Source organism: Ambystoma mexicanum, chromosome 3q, assembly GCF_040938575.1.
Source record: "Ambystoma mexicanum isolate Mex_15411 chromosome 3q, UKY_AmexF1_1, whole genome shotgun sequence".
In the NCBI taxonomy this organism is placed as follows: domain Eukaryota; kingdom Metazoa; phylum Chordata; class Amphibia; order Caudata; family Ambystomatidae; genus Ambystoma; species Ambystoma mexicanum.
The window spans coordinates 465,350,469-465,364,679 of NC_090926.1; the positions used below are offsets into that span (position 1 = coordinate 465,350,469).

At 48.6% G+C, this 14,211-nt stretch overlaps 1 protein-coding gene across 1 annotated transcript in view; it reads right to left on the reverse strand.

Annotated features, from left to right (window-relative positions):
* Positions 1-14,211, reverse strand: part of IK (IK cytokine) — a 433,474-nt gene that overhangs the window by 164,882 nt on the left and 254,381 nt on the right. Inside the window, exon 15 of the mRNA XM_069654229.1 lies at positions 4,665-4,746. Within this exon, the coding sequence (XP_069510330.1) occupies positions 4,665-4,746 (82 nt within the window). The remainder of the gene's footprint in view (positions 1-4,664; positions 4,747-14,211) is intronic.

Genomic DNA, 14,211 nt, shown 5'->3' on the forward strand with positions numbered 1-14,211 from the left:
TCCAGGGCCTCTTTTGGTCCACCCCTGGTCATGATTCCGCAGATCCTTTTTACATGAGTCATGTTTACTCGGCTGCAACGGAGCACACACCCTGGCCACTGCCCTGCCCAACTTGTACACCCCTCTGTCTTCAACCGTACCAGAGACGGTTCACATAGAGGGGGTCGAGCACGGTAAAGGAGACCAGTCGGTTTAAGCCAGGCACTGAAGTGTGAAATGTCATAGTGTTGCGAGTATATCACTGGCCCAGGCTTTGATGTCGTTAAGTGATTGCAAGAGTTGTGGTCGTGTGGACCGAAAGCCGACTTACCCACATAAGAGCTGTGTGTGATCCTGGGCAGATCCCATTATTTCTAAATGCCTTAGTACCCTTATCCGCCAAAGATGGTGAGGTCCTAGAAAGAGGCTTGTAGCTGTTTTAAGCACCAAGTAAACTCAGGGCGTTCGCACAGGCGCCGGGCCAGCCCCCACCCTACCTGTCGCTGCTGGTTGTACACAGTCAGGTTGGTGTTGTAAACCCAGCTGGAATTCATGACATTAAAGAGGATGATTTTGGCAGTGCTGTTATAAGACTCTGAAAATAACTCTGCCCCGGTCTCGTCCATTGTGAAAACATCCAGCAGATACATCTCGTCCAGTTCCAGGGCGGCTGGCATCAGCAGAAGCAGGAGCCCCCATGCACGGCACACCATCTTGGCACTCTGTGGTGGGTTTCTGCAAGGATCTCCCCGCCTCACCTCACCAGCGAGATGCTCTGCATGCTGCCAGGAGCTTTTACCTGCAGGCCTGCGACAGCCCTGCCCACAGGTGTTGCCTCCCCCGGCAGAGAAGGCGGCATCCGCTGGGATGGATTCATCACTGAATGAATGGATAACCCGGTCCATCATTGAACCCTCCATGTACAAACCTAAAGGAGACGGGACGCGTTTAGCGACTTCTGGTTTCCCTTCCTTTGATGGGAGGGGCTAAGACAACGAGCTTGCTGTGTGCGCTATCCTCCCATTTCCGTAGAGGAAGGGGCCTCGTAGATACATGCAGACGGAAATAAATAATTTTCCTTCTTGATAATATACAGAAGAAAGTCGGGTAAAGGCACTAGGACCCTGGATGCTGCCAGGCCTGGACAGCCAGAGTCGTCGTCCTCCCCCAGCCCTGAGTTATTGCAGCACACTTGGGGGAGTGGGGGAGGGGGGCTCGAGGGTGGGGTTTTGAAACTGTTTATGAAATTGCATTTACTGAATGTCGCATGACACCATCCATCATACATAAGTCACATATGGTGGACGTGTTTGAAAGTGCAGGCATTTTATCGGAATGAGATGGACACGGACGACGACAAAAGTCAGGTCAGCCCAGTTATAGTTGCACTAGTCCACTAGGACCTTCTTCTTGTTCTGAAAGCAAGTAGTAAGCAACTGCATGTTGGACCCTGTGCAGAAACTATTGGTTGTACCTAATGTATAATGAAGACCTAACTCTATTAATACCAAGAAGTGATGCATGAAAAGCTTAGAGTTAATCATAGCTACTCAGAATCCCTCTGGGCCACTTCAATTACTTAATTATTTAGCTCATCAACCCCATTATAAAACAGGACCAACCTGAACCATATGTCAAACAGTAGGAGTCCTGCTGCTCCCCAGCACAGGAAGCCATGAAATCAGCGAGATGTACTTGTAGTTATTGCAGAAAGCCTCATGCATTCCATTGACACAGGACAACTTATACCGTGCGCCACACAAAAGATATTCGTATGTGGATTTTGTACTCTGATTGAAATGCTTTTCTTTTTCTTAATTTTCTTCTGTATTTTTCTTTTCTCTGGTTTTACCCGGTGATGATCTATGTGATTTAAAACGCACTGCTATTTTTATTTTGTGAAAAGTAGAGTTTGACTAAAAAACAAATACATTTAAAAAGACAAGTCCCAAGGTGTCCCCTGTCCCCCCAGATTTTATGGGTCTCCTACGCGCCTGCACAGGAGGAGATTTTGAATTTTCCAGCACCTGCGTGTTCAGACATTCCAGATCCACCCTGCAGATTCCAGACTCCACTGCCAGAAAAGGGATAGTTGGTTCAGGCCCTCCTATCTAGGCAGAACCACCCTTCATAACTAAACCCCATAACAAAATACCACTAACTCAGGGAAGAGGGGGAAAAGCTGTGGCACCCTTTTGGAAGTATCCTGTGACCAGACCGGCTGTTTGCCCACTACCTGCATGCCAGCTGTACCCTTGTGATCCAGTGACCAGACAGGCCCAGCTGCTGTTCTGCTAGGAGAGTCCGCCGCCTTGCTGTGACCAGAGCCTTTGAGTCCAGAACCCGGTTGACTGTCCCAAATACCAAACTCATGTGCGGATTGTGAGTATTTCCCCATCCCATAGCACCAAATAGCATACCCCATCTTGATACTTTGTCTTTGTTCCACTCTGAGTAATCCTATCCATACCCTGATAACTTGTTTAAAACTATCAGAATTCTTTGTGCATCCTGTCCATGATGTCTAAGCGTTAGTGCCATTCTACCATTCACTCCTGTCTTGTTGGTCCTTACCAATATTTTCATTACATTTATTAATTCGCCCTAAAGAAAAGGAGCACACTGCAAGAAAGGTTACAACTGCAGCATAACTTTTCTATTCACGGGTGGCGTTCCTCTTTTCTAGCCATTAAATCTAGTGTAAATGAAATTTGTCTTTCTTTCGAACCACATTTTTTTTATTTTCCCAAACCCGAATCTCTTTCCACATTGCAAATCTCATCCAGGTATTCAGCTATAGTCACTCTTTCACTTCTATATTGTTCCTGTGATGCACACCTATCACCCAGCCTAAAAACCAAATTCCGATTCGGATTATTTCACCCGTTTAAAAAAAAAAAAAAAAAGAACGTTTTGACATTATAAAACTGAAAAAGTGTAAAATGCAAATTTTCAACGTTTGATTTGGCTGCACTGTGGTTTTGCTTTAAAGTTGCATTCTGAACTGTATGCCCTTCGTTGATACCTTGCCTTGTAGTTGCTGGTGATGTTATATCCCTCATACTGTGATAAATAATATTTACCTCCTTGATTCAACTGCACATTAATTTAATTATTTGTCAACTCAGAGTGTCATTTTATCCAATTGCAAAGGGTTTTAAAATCCGTTTTTGCCTCTTATTTTGTGAGGGAAGGTCAGATTGTGATTCTGTTTGCTGCATAGTGTCCCTGACTTCTTGCAAAATTCAATTGGGGTTTGAGGGAACATTGCAGGGGAAATCTTAACTCTGGTGCTATCTACCCGAATAGAAAAAGTGCTCCTATATATTTGTGCTTTGGATATGTTCTTGTAGAAGGTCAACTAAGTGTATTTCATTAGTTTACATTGTAACTATCACCACATTGGCGATTGCTGCCCAATATTCAAACTGTGTGATTGTCTTTGAATTTAAAATAAATATTGTATTCCTACCAACCGGCCTGGTTCATGGTCCATTGTGACCCAGGGTATTTGTAAAAGGGGGTGTGATACGGGTTGGGTGCCAGCTCAATTTGAATTCGTTGAAAATAAAGAAAAAGTATTCTAATTGAGCGTTACATCGTAGGCTAAGGGCAAGAATCCTGGTCCTGTGTGCGACGCCCAACTGGAATCCTTTACACACCAACTCAAAGGGAGAAGTCGTCCTTGCAGGGGCTTCTCTGTTGATATGAATTTGGAGTTTCAGCACAGCAGCAGGGCTTCACTGGACTAACCAACGGTCCAGGAGTTGCAGCAGGCGTCCTCTTCAAGTTCTTCTTCGGTTCCTTCATCCAGTGGTCGACTCTGCCTTTCAAGCCAAAAGCCCCGCCTTTTATTCAGTTCTCTCCCATTCATTCCAGCCTAGCTGTCAGTCACCCAGCAGGGTGGCTGTCCTTGCAGGACAGTCAGCCGGCCAATCACTAGAGTGCATTTGGGTCTCATAGGAGACTAAGCACAGGGAGTTTGAGGCACCTCCCTCACTTCCTGCCCCTACCAGTCACCCTGGAGCCAGAGGCGGGCTTCACTCGTGAATCCCGGCAAAGCGAACAAAGATACCAAACCTGGTTTGGCGCGCAGAGTAAATCTCAAGAAGGACCTTTCCAAGAAGAAATGGCGAAAAAAGAAGACCGGGCCATTTTGACAAAAAGAGAAGTTGCAGCACCCCCACCAAAACAAAAGCCTGAATAGGTGGGCGCTACACTTGTTCTAGAGAACATCAGGTTTACAGTCTTTCTGTTGAAGGAATGGAAAATAGATTTTGCTTGTGGACACTAATTCCACCTCGTGGTTCTCTGCCTCATTAGGGCAGCCAGTCCCATCTAAGCAGACGCTTAGACCATAACCCTCTCTGTAGATGCATCAAATCTTTGAGGGAGATTTAATAGGTGTCCAAAACCCCATTCTAGTTGCCCCCACTCCAAATGAGTATATGTCTAGATAGAAACAGCCATGAATAGCATGCCATGCAATTAGAGGCAAAGAAAACAAAATTCTCAAAACAAAAAGTACATTAAAGAGCCCATGTTTCATTTGCTGGCGGTTCAGCGGTCAGTTTTGTTCTCACCTCTAATGAAATCTGGCAGTTTTCAACATAGCACTCATTTGTAATAGTTAGTAAATGACTAATACGACAGTCTATTTAAACACTCATGTCGATTCTACTTACGTCCCAGGGTAACACTCTGCATAGCTGTTGGACATCCCGAAGAAATCACCCAGCTGCTGCTTCTTCTCCTCGTGCTTCTTCAATGTGTGCAACAGTTAAGGGAAAATCCTTGAGTCATTCATCATTATACTTTGATATACCAATTTCTCCAATACCTATCACTGGTGTGCAAGCAGGGAGGGTTCCTCCCTCTTTCGCACACTAGTCTTCGCACACCAGTCTGCCACCTTAGTCTGCCACCTTATGTTGATGTGGAGTACTTGTAGAGGGTGGCTGGGCATCAGTCTTGCACCAAGCCATTTCACTCACGGCACCTACCTGCCTGAGGTATCATTAAAACAGAGTGATCGTCTTTGCCACAGAACAAGTATAAGAGCTTTGACTTCATAGAATTAATCAGCTTGTGTTGTTCCTTTAATGCTCCTTTCCCAATTACAATTCTGTAACCAAATTGCTCTTTTTGTTTCATGGGTGTCTTGCTCATTTTTTTGTTTTGTTTGCCATTCATGTTTTTTAGCATGATACTGGTTTTGTTATATTAATTTGTTACGTTGTGTTATGTCAGTTTGCACCATGTCATGTTTTGTTGTGTCTTTTCACATTAATGTTTTCTTCAACCAGGGGGGGGGGGGCGTGGCTGGGAGCCATGTAAGAGGACGTGTCTTCGTCAGAGCTCCTGTAAATCCTTCAATCATCCTGGTGTGACCGCGTGAAAAATGATGTAAAAGCTGTATAATTTGAGGATCGTGTGTGGGATGCCTCTGGGAGTGTTTTGACACGTTGTGGGGCTGATTCACGAAGGAACTACGGAGTTCGGCGCTGAGGAAGATCCCGGGGCTCAGACGTGAAGGCAGAGAAGATGGCTGCCGCCCGTCGAACAAAGGAAGACCGACGAACATGACGGGATTGATTGCCTGGCTGAAATCCTCAGACGTGCTGCACTGGAAGTGACAGGAACTGTGTACAGCGTCGGCCGTGCACGTCATAACATTAACGGAAATTAGATACCCCGACCGAAGCTTGGGTGAAACCAACACAGCAAGATGGAGCATGCATGCTGAGACAGCCCCGGGAGCGGCCCGGTTCACGCTGCTGTGCCCTGGACCGAGCGGCGCTACATTGTTTCACAAGCTCTGGAGGCCAATGACACACTGGCTACATTTCTACTGCACCGCAGCTAACAAGAGGGCTGCATTGGCATTGCTGTTGGGTGTCGAGTGCCAATTCCATTGCACGACACCATTAAGAGTGCGCAACATTGAGGCTCAACAAAGGGAGCCGACACATACACCCTTCGGTCAAGAGTAACAAAGATATGTGAAGTGAAACGAACTCGCAGGCCCGTAGCTGGAGAGCGAGCTGCGCTCGGATTGTGCCTGCCAGGAGAGGGCGTGAGCAGAGCTGTGAGAATCCATCGCAATTACAATGCGAAGCCCGGGGGAGAAGCACAACGTGGAAACAGAACGGAACGAAAACGACAACGAATAGTGCCGTGCCTGGAAAGTGCATGCCCGGCACGTGATAAAACGGGAGTGGCACTCCGAGATACCTTGCATGGGTGCGGGACTGCGAGACTGCTCACCTACCAAGGATCGCCACGCCACATACACTGCCTCGGCGGTATACGAGCGACACATACGCGGCACCAGTGTGCCCATTGGCTGCTGCGAAGTGACGGCGAGTGAGCTGCCGAAGCATCACGGGCGGCTTGCTTACAGATGCAAGCGGAAACATGGCCATCAGATAGGCCTGAGACGGGGCAGCCTTTTGGAGAGTACTCAAACTGGAGATAACGCGACAGCGCGGAGGCACAGGGCCAGCTGCGTATTGGGAGTGCTCAAAACAGATGCAATCAGGCCTCACTGGCGACAAAGCCGAGCGCAGCCTAAGGGTTGCCTGAGATTTGATGAAGACACACCTGGGGGCCCTGACTAGACGTGACAGCAGCCCCTAACAACGAATGCCAGTTCTTTTCATCTGATGATAAACCGAAATGCCCAGGACATAATAAACCCAGCGCCTCTCCAGGAGAAGAAGAGGCACAAGCATACACCTGTAACTCAACCTGCAATGCAATGCCGCCAAACCACCTTGTGGAGGCTGGCAAACACAACAGAAGAAAGCTCACCCTGCCACCTGAAGAGCACAGACAGGCCTAGGAAGGAACATAGAAACTCGCAGCCACCTGAAGCAAGTACAAGAGACATGCACTATGTGCCCGTGGAGGCCACAGGGGGTAACCGCGGACGATGAAGTGTGGGGCCGCCCCATGAAAGTGGTGACCAGTAAGAGAGGCCACCAAAACCCGCAGAGCCACATCAGCGCCGAGCAGACAGCCCGGGGAACCAGACCGACCGGGGCAGGGTCCTTAGTCCTGCGAAGAAGGAATGAACCCACATTGGTACGTGGGAGGATACAGTATGTTCTGGAAGTAGAGGAGGTCACTGAAGGTCACCCAAAGAGCGAATAGGCTAGGCCTAGACATTTGGGCAACTCAGCACGTTCCAGAAGAAGACAGCACGTATTGGAGCTAACTCGCTTCACCCAAGACATAACAAGATGTCCAATAAATCCGTCAGACAGAAAGGCAAGCAGTCCACGCTGGACGATTTTGCTAAAACACCACCAGGCGCTGAAGGGGCCAGACAGAAAGACAGGACCCCTGCTGGGGACCCAAACATTATGGGCAATCAGGAGGTACTTGCGGCTATTGCTGATCTGAAAGTGACCTTGGAGACCAAACTGGGCCTGGCAATCACCGAAAATGAAATCTGCACTTGAACTCAAAGTCGGAGCGGTGCAGGAGGACGTAAATCTTCTCCGGCAAGACGTACGATTGTTGGCTGAGCGCACGGAAGACCTAGAAAAAGAGGGGGCCCCGAACACGGCGGCCTGTGCTGCCCATAAATCTGAACTCCACGCCTTGGTACAACGTGTGGGCAATCTGGAGATCAGGGCGGAAGAGGCAGAGGGACGCGCCCGAAGGAGCAATATTCGCATTGTCGGACTGCGGGAAGGAGCTGAGGGGATCAACCCTACGGAATACATCGAGACTATGCTATTACAGGAGATAACCGGAGGAGTCCTGTCCCAGGGATTCACTGTAGAGAGGGCGCATAGGGCCCTGATAAGGAAACCACTGCCGGGGAACCCCCCCCCCCCGAGGCCGGTGATGGCGAAAATCCTAAACTACCGAGATCGGGAAAAAATCCTTGAACACTTTCGGAAGGGTGGCACGATACATAAAGGTTCTGCGAATGTGACGGCGTACCCGGATTATACCTTGCAAGTACAGCGGAGCCGCATGAACTTTGGGTCAGTGAAAAGAAGATTGCGGGAAGCAGGCCATAGGTACATGCTGCTGTATCCGGCTAGACTAAAGATTTTCTACAAGAGCAGAACCCTGTTTTTCGACACCCCAGAGAACGACATGGGGTGGCTAGATGCGCAAAGCTGTCCCCAAGAACCGGATATCCAAGGAGCAGATGGCGGAGATAAGTAACATGCGTCGACAGGTGCCCTGGGTGCTGCTGCTCATGACAATGGGACTTGAATATAGCATTGCATATACCGGCAAAGGAGTGTGCTTAGAGCCACAGTTATAAATATGACACGGTGGCACTGTAAACCTCGATATAGAATTAGGAGCTAAACGGAGCATAACCTCACACCCCCATAGCGAATAGTTTAGTTAGGTCACTGATAGTTCAGTGACACCCTGCTGGGTTCTGGGCCGGAGCATAGGGCAGAACCAAACACGGGGGGCCTGAGATCCCGGGATGGAGCTGGGCACTTGTTGGGGTAGGGGTAGGTGAAGGTGGGGGAGGGGGGTAGGTGGGCGGGAGGAAAAGAAATACAGGGGTTTGAAGTTGGGGAATGGGAGGGGGGAGAGACGGAGAGTTGAGTGTATATATGGTTACGGGGAGTTTAAGTTTTATCATGAGCCTACATGCAAGAGTCAGAGTGTTGTATTTGCACTACATGAATGGGCAGGATCAGCTGGAAATCAGGGAGAAGGATATTAACGACCTATGGGAGATCGCAAGATAATAACGTGGAATGTCAGGGGCCTTAACAGTTACTTAAAAAGAAATAAGGTCATGCTATATCCAAGAAGGCAAAAAATAGATATTGCACTATTACAGGAGACGCACTTGACGCGGGAGAAGCTGGAACTGGTGAAGAAAAAATGGAAGGAGACTGTGGTGGGTTCGCCATATTCCACCTACGCTCGAGGAGTGTTGATCTGGATGGCGCCGCATGTCCCGTTCCAACCAATACAGGAAGTGGTTGAGACAGATGGGAGGATGGTCATACTGAGAGGGCTGGTGGAAAACAAAGTAGTATGCATTGTAAATACGTATGCCCCCAACCAAAACACGGCGGCATACTTCAGAACTCTGTGCACCAAACTTAGTATGTGTTTGGGGAGTGCAGTGATTTGGGGGGGGGACTTTAATTGTGTGTTAAACCCTATGGTGGACAGATCTGATGGCGGGATGGATAGGCCCACCCCAGCGGCAAAAGCGTTGCAGACACTGCTAGTGGATTTTGGCTTGACGGACGCGTGGAGAATGAAACATCCTAATGAGAAGCAATATTTGCATTATTCGGCCCCGCATCAACTGCATACAAGGCTTGATTATGTTTTTTCCACAGCAGATGTAATAACAGAGATTACTCAAATCGAATATAAGGCGAGGGTCATCTCGGATCACTCGCTTCTGATTCTTGGATGGCAATATTGCCCCCCCCCCCCCCCCCGAGGGCGAGGATCCCTACATGGCGCCTCCGAGCAGAGGCGCTTAAAGATCCAGTCTTTAGAGAAGATATAAGGGATATACTGGTAGCGATGATTATGCAGGCACATTATGGGAAGCCTTTAAGGTGGTGATGCGGGGGGTTGCCATTGCTAAGTCCAAAGGACTACAGGGCAGGGTCTTGGCTGACCTACAGAGGACAGAAGATGAGCTAGAAACAGCATTAAAGAGTGGCAGTGTGGACACCGAGCTGGTACTCATACTACAGCAGCAGTGTGCAGAGCACTGGGGAAGGCCCTGTAACCTCAATTACAAAAAGTATATTGAGATGCAGCATGCGGGTGGAGATAAAACAGGCCGCCTTCTGGCTTGGCTATATAAAAACGAGACACCTAGGCCCCCGATTAGGACAATAACTAGAGAAGATGGGGATGTAGTGGCCACTCAAGAAGGGGTCAACAAGGAGTTTGCGGATTACTACAAGGTGCTATATGGGGACGAGGTGGGGGGTGACCAACAGGAGATAATCGAAACGCTAGAAGATATAGGACTGCCCAAGATCAGTGAAGAGGAGAGAGAGGAGTTTGATGCGCCAATTACCTTGGAGGAATTAGTGGAGGTTGTGAAGCAGTTGCCTACTAGTAAGACCCCAGGAGCAGATGGGTTCCCTAGCGAATTTTATAAAGTATACAAAGAGGAAGTGCTCCCCCCAATGCTAGAAATGCTTAATGAAGAGTTTGAGATGGGAAGGTTGCCGGAGTCGCTCAGAGAAGCGATCATAATACCGCTTCCCAAACCCAAACAACCAGGGCATAGCTGCGGCTCCTATAGACCTTTGTCGATGCTGAACCAGGACAGCAAGATATTGACGGCTGTCCTGTCAAACAGACTGCGGAAAGTAATTGGTAGATTAATACATCCTGACCAAACGGGCCATGTCCCGAATAGAAATATAACTCACAATCATAGACGACTCCACCGGGTGGTCGAATGGGGTAGCAGGAATGAGGGTGAAATGGCGATCGTGTCTTTAGACGCAGTAAAAGCTTTTGACTCGGTTAAGTGTTCATGGCTATTGGCAGCCCTGGGAGGGTACGGAGTGGGGCCAGGTTACATCAGGTGGGCAAAGATGCTGTACAGTGAGCCGCTAGCCAGAGTCCGAACAGGATCGGTGATATCTGAGGGATGGCAACTTAGAGGCACCAGGCAAGGGTGCCCCTGGTCCCCTGTGCTTTACATTCTAGCCCTGGAACCCTTGGCAATATACCTCAGGCAACAATATGATACGATAGGTATTGAGGTAGGGGGAGAACAACACCTGATATCCTTGTATGCAGACGATTTATTATTATACTTGCAATACCCGGAAGAAAATCTCCAATACATACTTGAAGTGATGGAGAGGTATGCGAAGTTGTCAGGTATAGCGGTGAACCCTCAAAAGTCCAGCATATTCCCGCTAGGTAGCTATAGGGGAACCCCTGTAGATAGTTTACCGTTACTACAAATACCATGGGCGATTGGCTCCTTTCGTTACCTTGGAATAGACGTGTACCACACGGTGGAAGAGGAACATAGATACAACACCGAAATAGCCATTGGGAAAATTAGGAACAGCATGAAGTTTTGGGATAAGCTGCCCTTAGCAATGATGGGACGGGGGGCTATGCTCAAGATGGTGGTCCTACCTAAGCTCCTGCATTACTTAAGTAACATTCCATATATGATACCCAAGAAGTTTTTTACTAAGTTGAATAGTATGTGTAGGGACTTCCTGTGGCATGGCACCAGAAATAGAGTGGCGTTATGGAAATTGCAGAACTTCTACGAAAAAGGAGGTATTAGACTGCCTAATTTTGAAGTTTATTATTTGGCGGGTCAACTACAATATGTGGCTAAGTGGCTCTCTGACGAAGTGACCCCTGAACTCAGGTTGTTTGGGCAGGACTGTACCCCGTTTTTCTTGAGGGAAATGATTTGGTTGCCTGAAACCGAAATGAAGGAGCGCCCTGGGATGATGATGCTTGGGTGGAAAATCTGGCGTCGAGCATGCAGGTTGATGGAGGATCCATTCCCATGCTCCCCGCAGATACCGCTGGTTCCTTTGACGGGAGGGGATAAACAGATGAGAGTGATTATCAGGACCTACTGGGAATCGGTGGGGTTGGTAACGCTAGGGGACGTTTGGCAGGAGGGGACCATCAGGGATTTTAAAGAACTTAACGAAGAGGCAGGACTACATACGGGCCAATATGTTACGTATAATAGGATGGTGCAGAAGATTCGGAAAATATGGCCAGAAACAGTTTTGACAGAGGAACCAGATGCAGTTGTGGGGGCAATATACGACATATCAGAAGGGGGGCATGAGATCTCTAGATTATAGGAGATGATGATGACTAAGGTGGGGAAGGAATTGATACATTTGAGACTGGATTGGGAAGCGGAAGTGGGAGCCCCGATAGAGGATGGGATGTGGGAACGTGCCCTGGGTTATCACAAGAAGGTGTCGAGAAACGCCAGACTAAAACAAATACAGCTGTATATAACGCATAGAGCATACATGACCCCTTTGAGGATATCTAAGTTCTGTAATACTGGAAGAAAAGCGTGTCCTAAATGTAACCAAGAAAACACTGACATGACACACATGCTTTGGTCATGCCCAATAATTGAGTGTTTTTGGGTAGAAGTAGCACAGAAATTGGCAGGAAAGGGGGTTACGCTCGTCATAGATACGGCCTGGGCCTGTTTACTGGGCGGGTTCCCCACATCACGGAAACTTAAGCATGTTGGGAAACTGAAAGATCTGGCATATGTGCTCGCAAAACGGAGGATTGCCATGGGATGGAAGAAATGCCACAAGCCACGGGTGGAAGTATGGTGGAAGGAATTGCAGAAATGAGCGAGGTTGAAACAGTGGCATGGCAAGAAGCGCGCAGCGTGAGTGGTGAGAAGGAGGCGGGCACCTTGATGGCATGGAAATCACTAATAGCAGAATTGTTTGGAGTAATATCAGATCCAACAGAATCTGAGGAAAATGAGACCCTGCCGCATGTAGCAGACACTGAATGTGAATAACAAATATGCTCATGGAGGGGGGTGGGACTGGGGGAGCAGTGACTAAGATAAAACGGTGTGTAATGGAATTGTTACAATTATACTGCTTGTTTGGTTTGTATTGTTTTGTTTGCAGAAAATTAATAAAATCATTTAAAAAAAAATGTTTTCTTCAAACAAGGCCGCCAATCACTTAAATCTTAAATGCAGCAAGAAGGTGACAGCACTTCCCAAAACTACTGAATAATGAAATAATACACATGAGCAGCACTCCATTCATGAAAAGGGTTACAACACCAAAAGTATTTGTGCAAGCGTACGCTGGTAAGCAGACACTACACTTTGTTTGGCCCACGTTCTCAATGTTGCTCTCTAAACAGGACAACGTAACTGCAGCCCAGGTTGAGATGAGAAGGAACAAGTTACTTACCTGTAACTGTTGTTCTCCAGCATGGGTCTGGCATGGATTCACATGCTCATGAATATTCCCCGTCGTCAGGCTGGGAATCCTCGGTAAAGAAAAAACCAGTATCAGTTTCGTTTCTGATCTGTCTTTCGTAGTAATAACCAATCACTGGTCTCTGCGTCATACTGACCACAGCCAATGACTGCCCTCTACCTAAGCACCGCCTCTGGCAGCCATCTTCAGATTTGGAAGCACGTGAAGTGGCAGTATGACCAAGTGAAGAGCCGCAGAGGGGTAGGCGGGAGGGTTCGCATGTGAATCCATGCCAGACCCATGCTGGAGAACAACAGTTACAGGTAAGTAACTTGTTCCTTCTCCAGCATGGGGTCTGGCATGGATTCACATGCTCATGAATAAAGAATACATAGCAGTACACACATGCACAACCACGGGAGGTGGCAAAGGCTCAACATTAAGCATCACATCAACTCAACATTAAGCATCTTACCTCCTCACCAGGCTCACCTCAGGCGAACAGGTTGCGCAGCACTGCTTGGCCGACCCTGGACTCCTCCCTGGAATCCCGGTCGACGCAGTAGAATTTCGTGAAGGTGTGCGTCGACCTCCACGTAGCAGCCCTGCATATGTCCAGCAGGGGCACACCAGATAGGAACGCCGTGGTAGCTGCGATCGCTCTGGTGGAATGGGCTCTCGGACGGCCAGGCAGCGGTCGGTTTGCCAACCGGTGACAGTACATGATACAGCCGGAGAGCCATCTGGAGATGGAAGCCTTCGAGAGAGCCTTCCCCTGATTGACAGGTCCAAAGTTCACAAAGAGTTGTGACGTCTTCCGAAAACCTTTCGTGCGGTCCACGTAGAACTTCAGCGCTCTAGCTACATCCAGCGAGTGCAAAGTCCTCTCAGCCGGCGACGAAGGCGACGGGAAGAACACAGGTAACACCAAGGGTTCGTTGAGATGAAAGTCCGACGGTACCTTGGGCATGAAGGAGGGGTGCGTCCTGAGCACTACCCTCGTGTCGTGGAAAGTCAAGTACGGGGCCTTGCAGGAAAGGGCCTGGATCTCTCCCACTCGTCGTGCGGAGGTGATGGCCACGAGAAAAGCTGTTTTCCACGATAGAAACTTCAACGGGGCCGAGTGCAGAGGCTCGAACGGAGGTCCCATGAGCTTGGTCAGCACCACGTTGAGCTCCCACGCCGGGGCCGGAGCCTTCACCGGCGGGAACGATCTGAACAGTCCCTTCATGAACTCTTTCACCAGACGATGAGACCACAAGGACGTCCGGCCCGTGGTTCTGGTGTA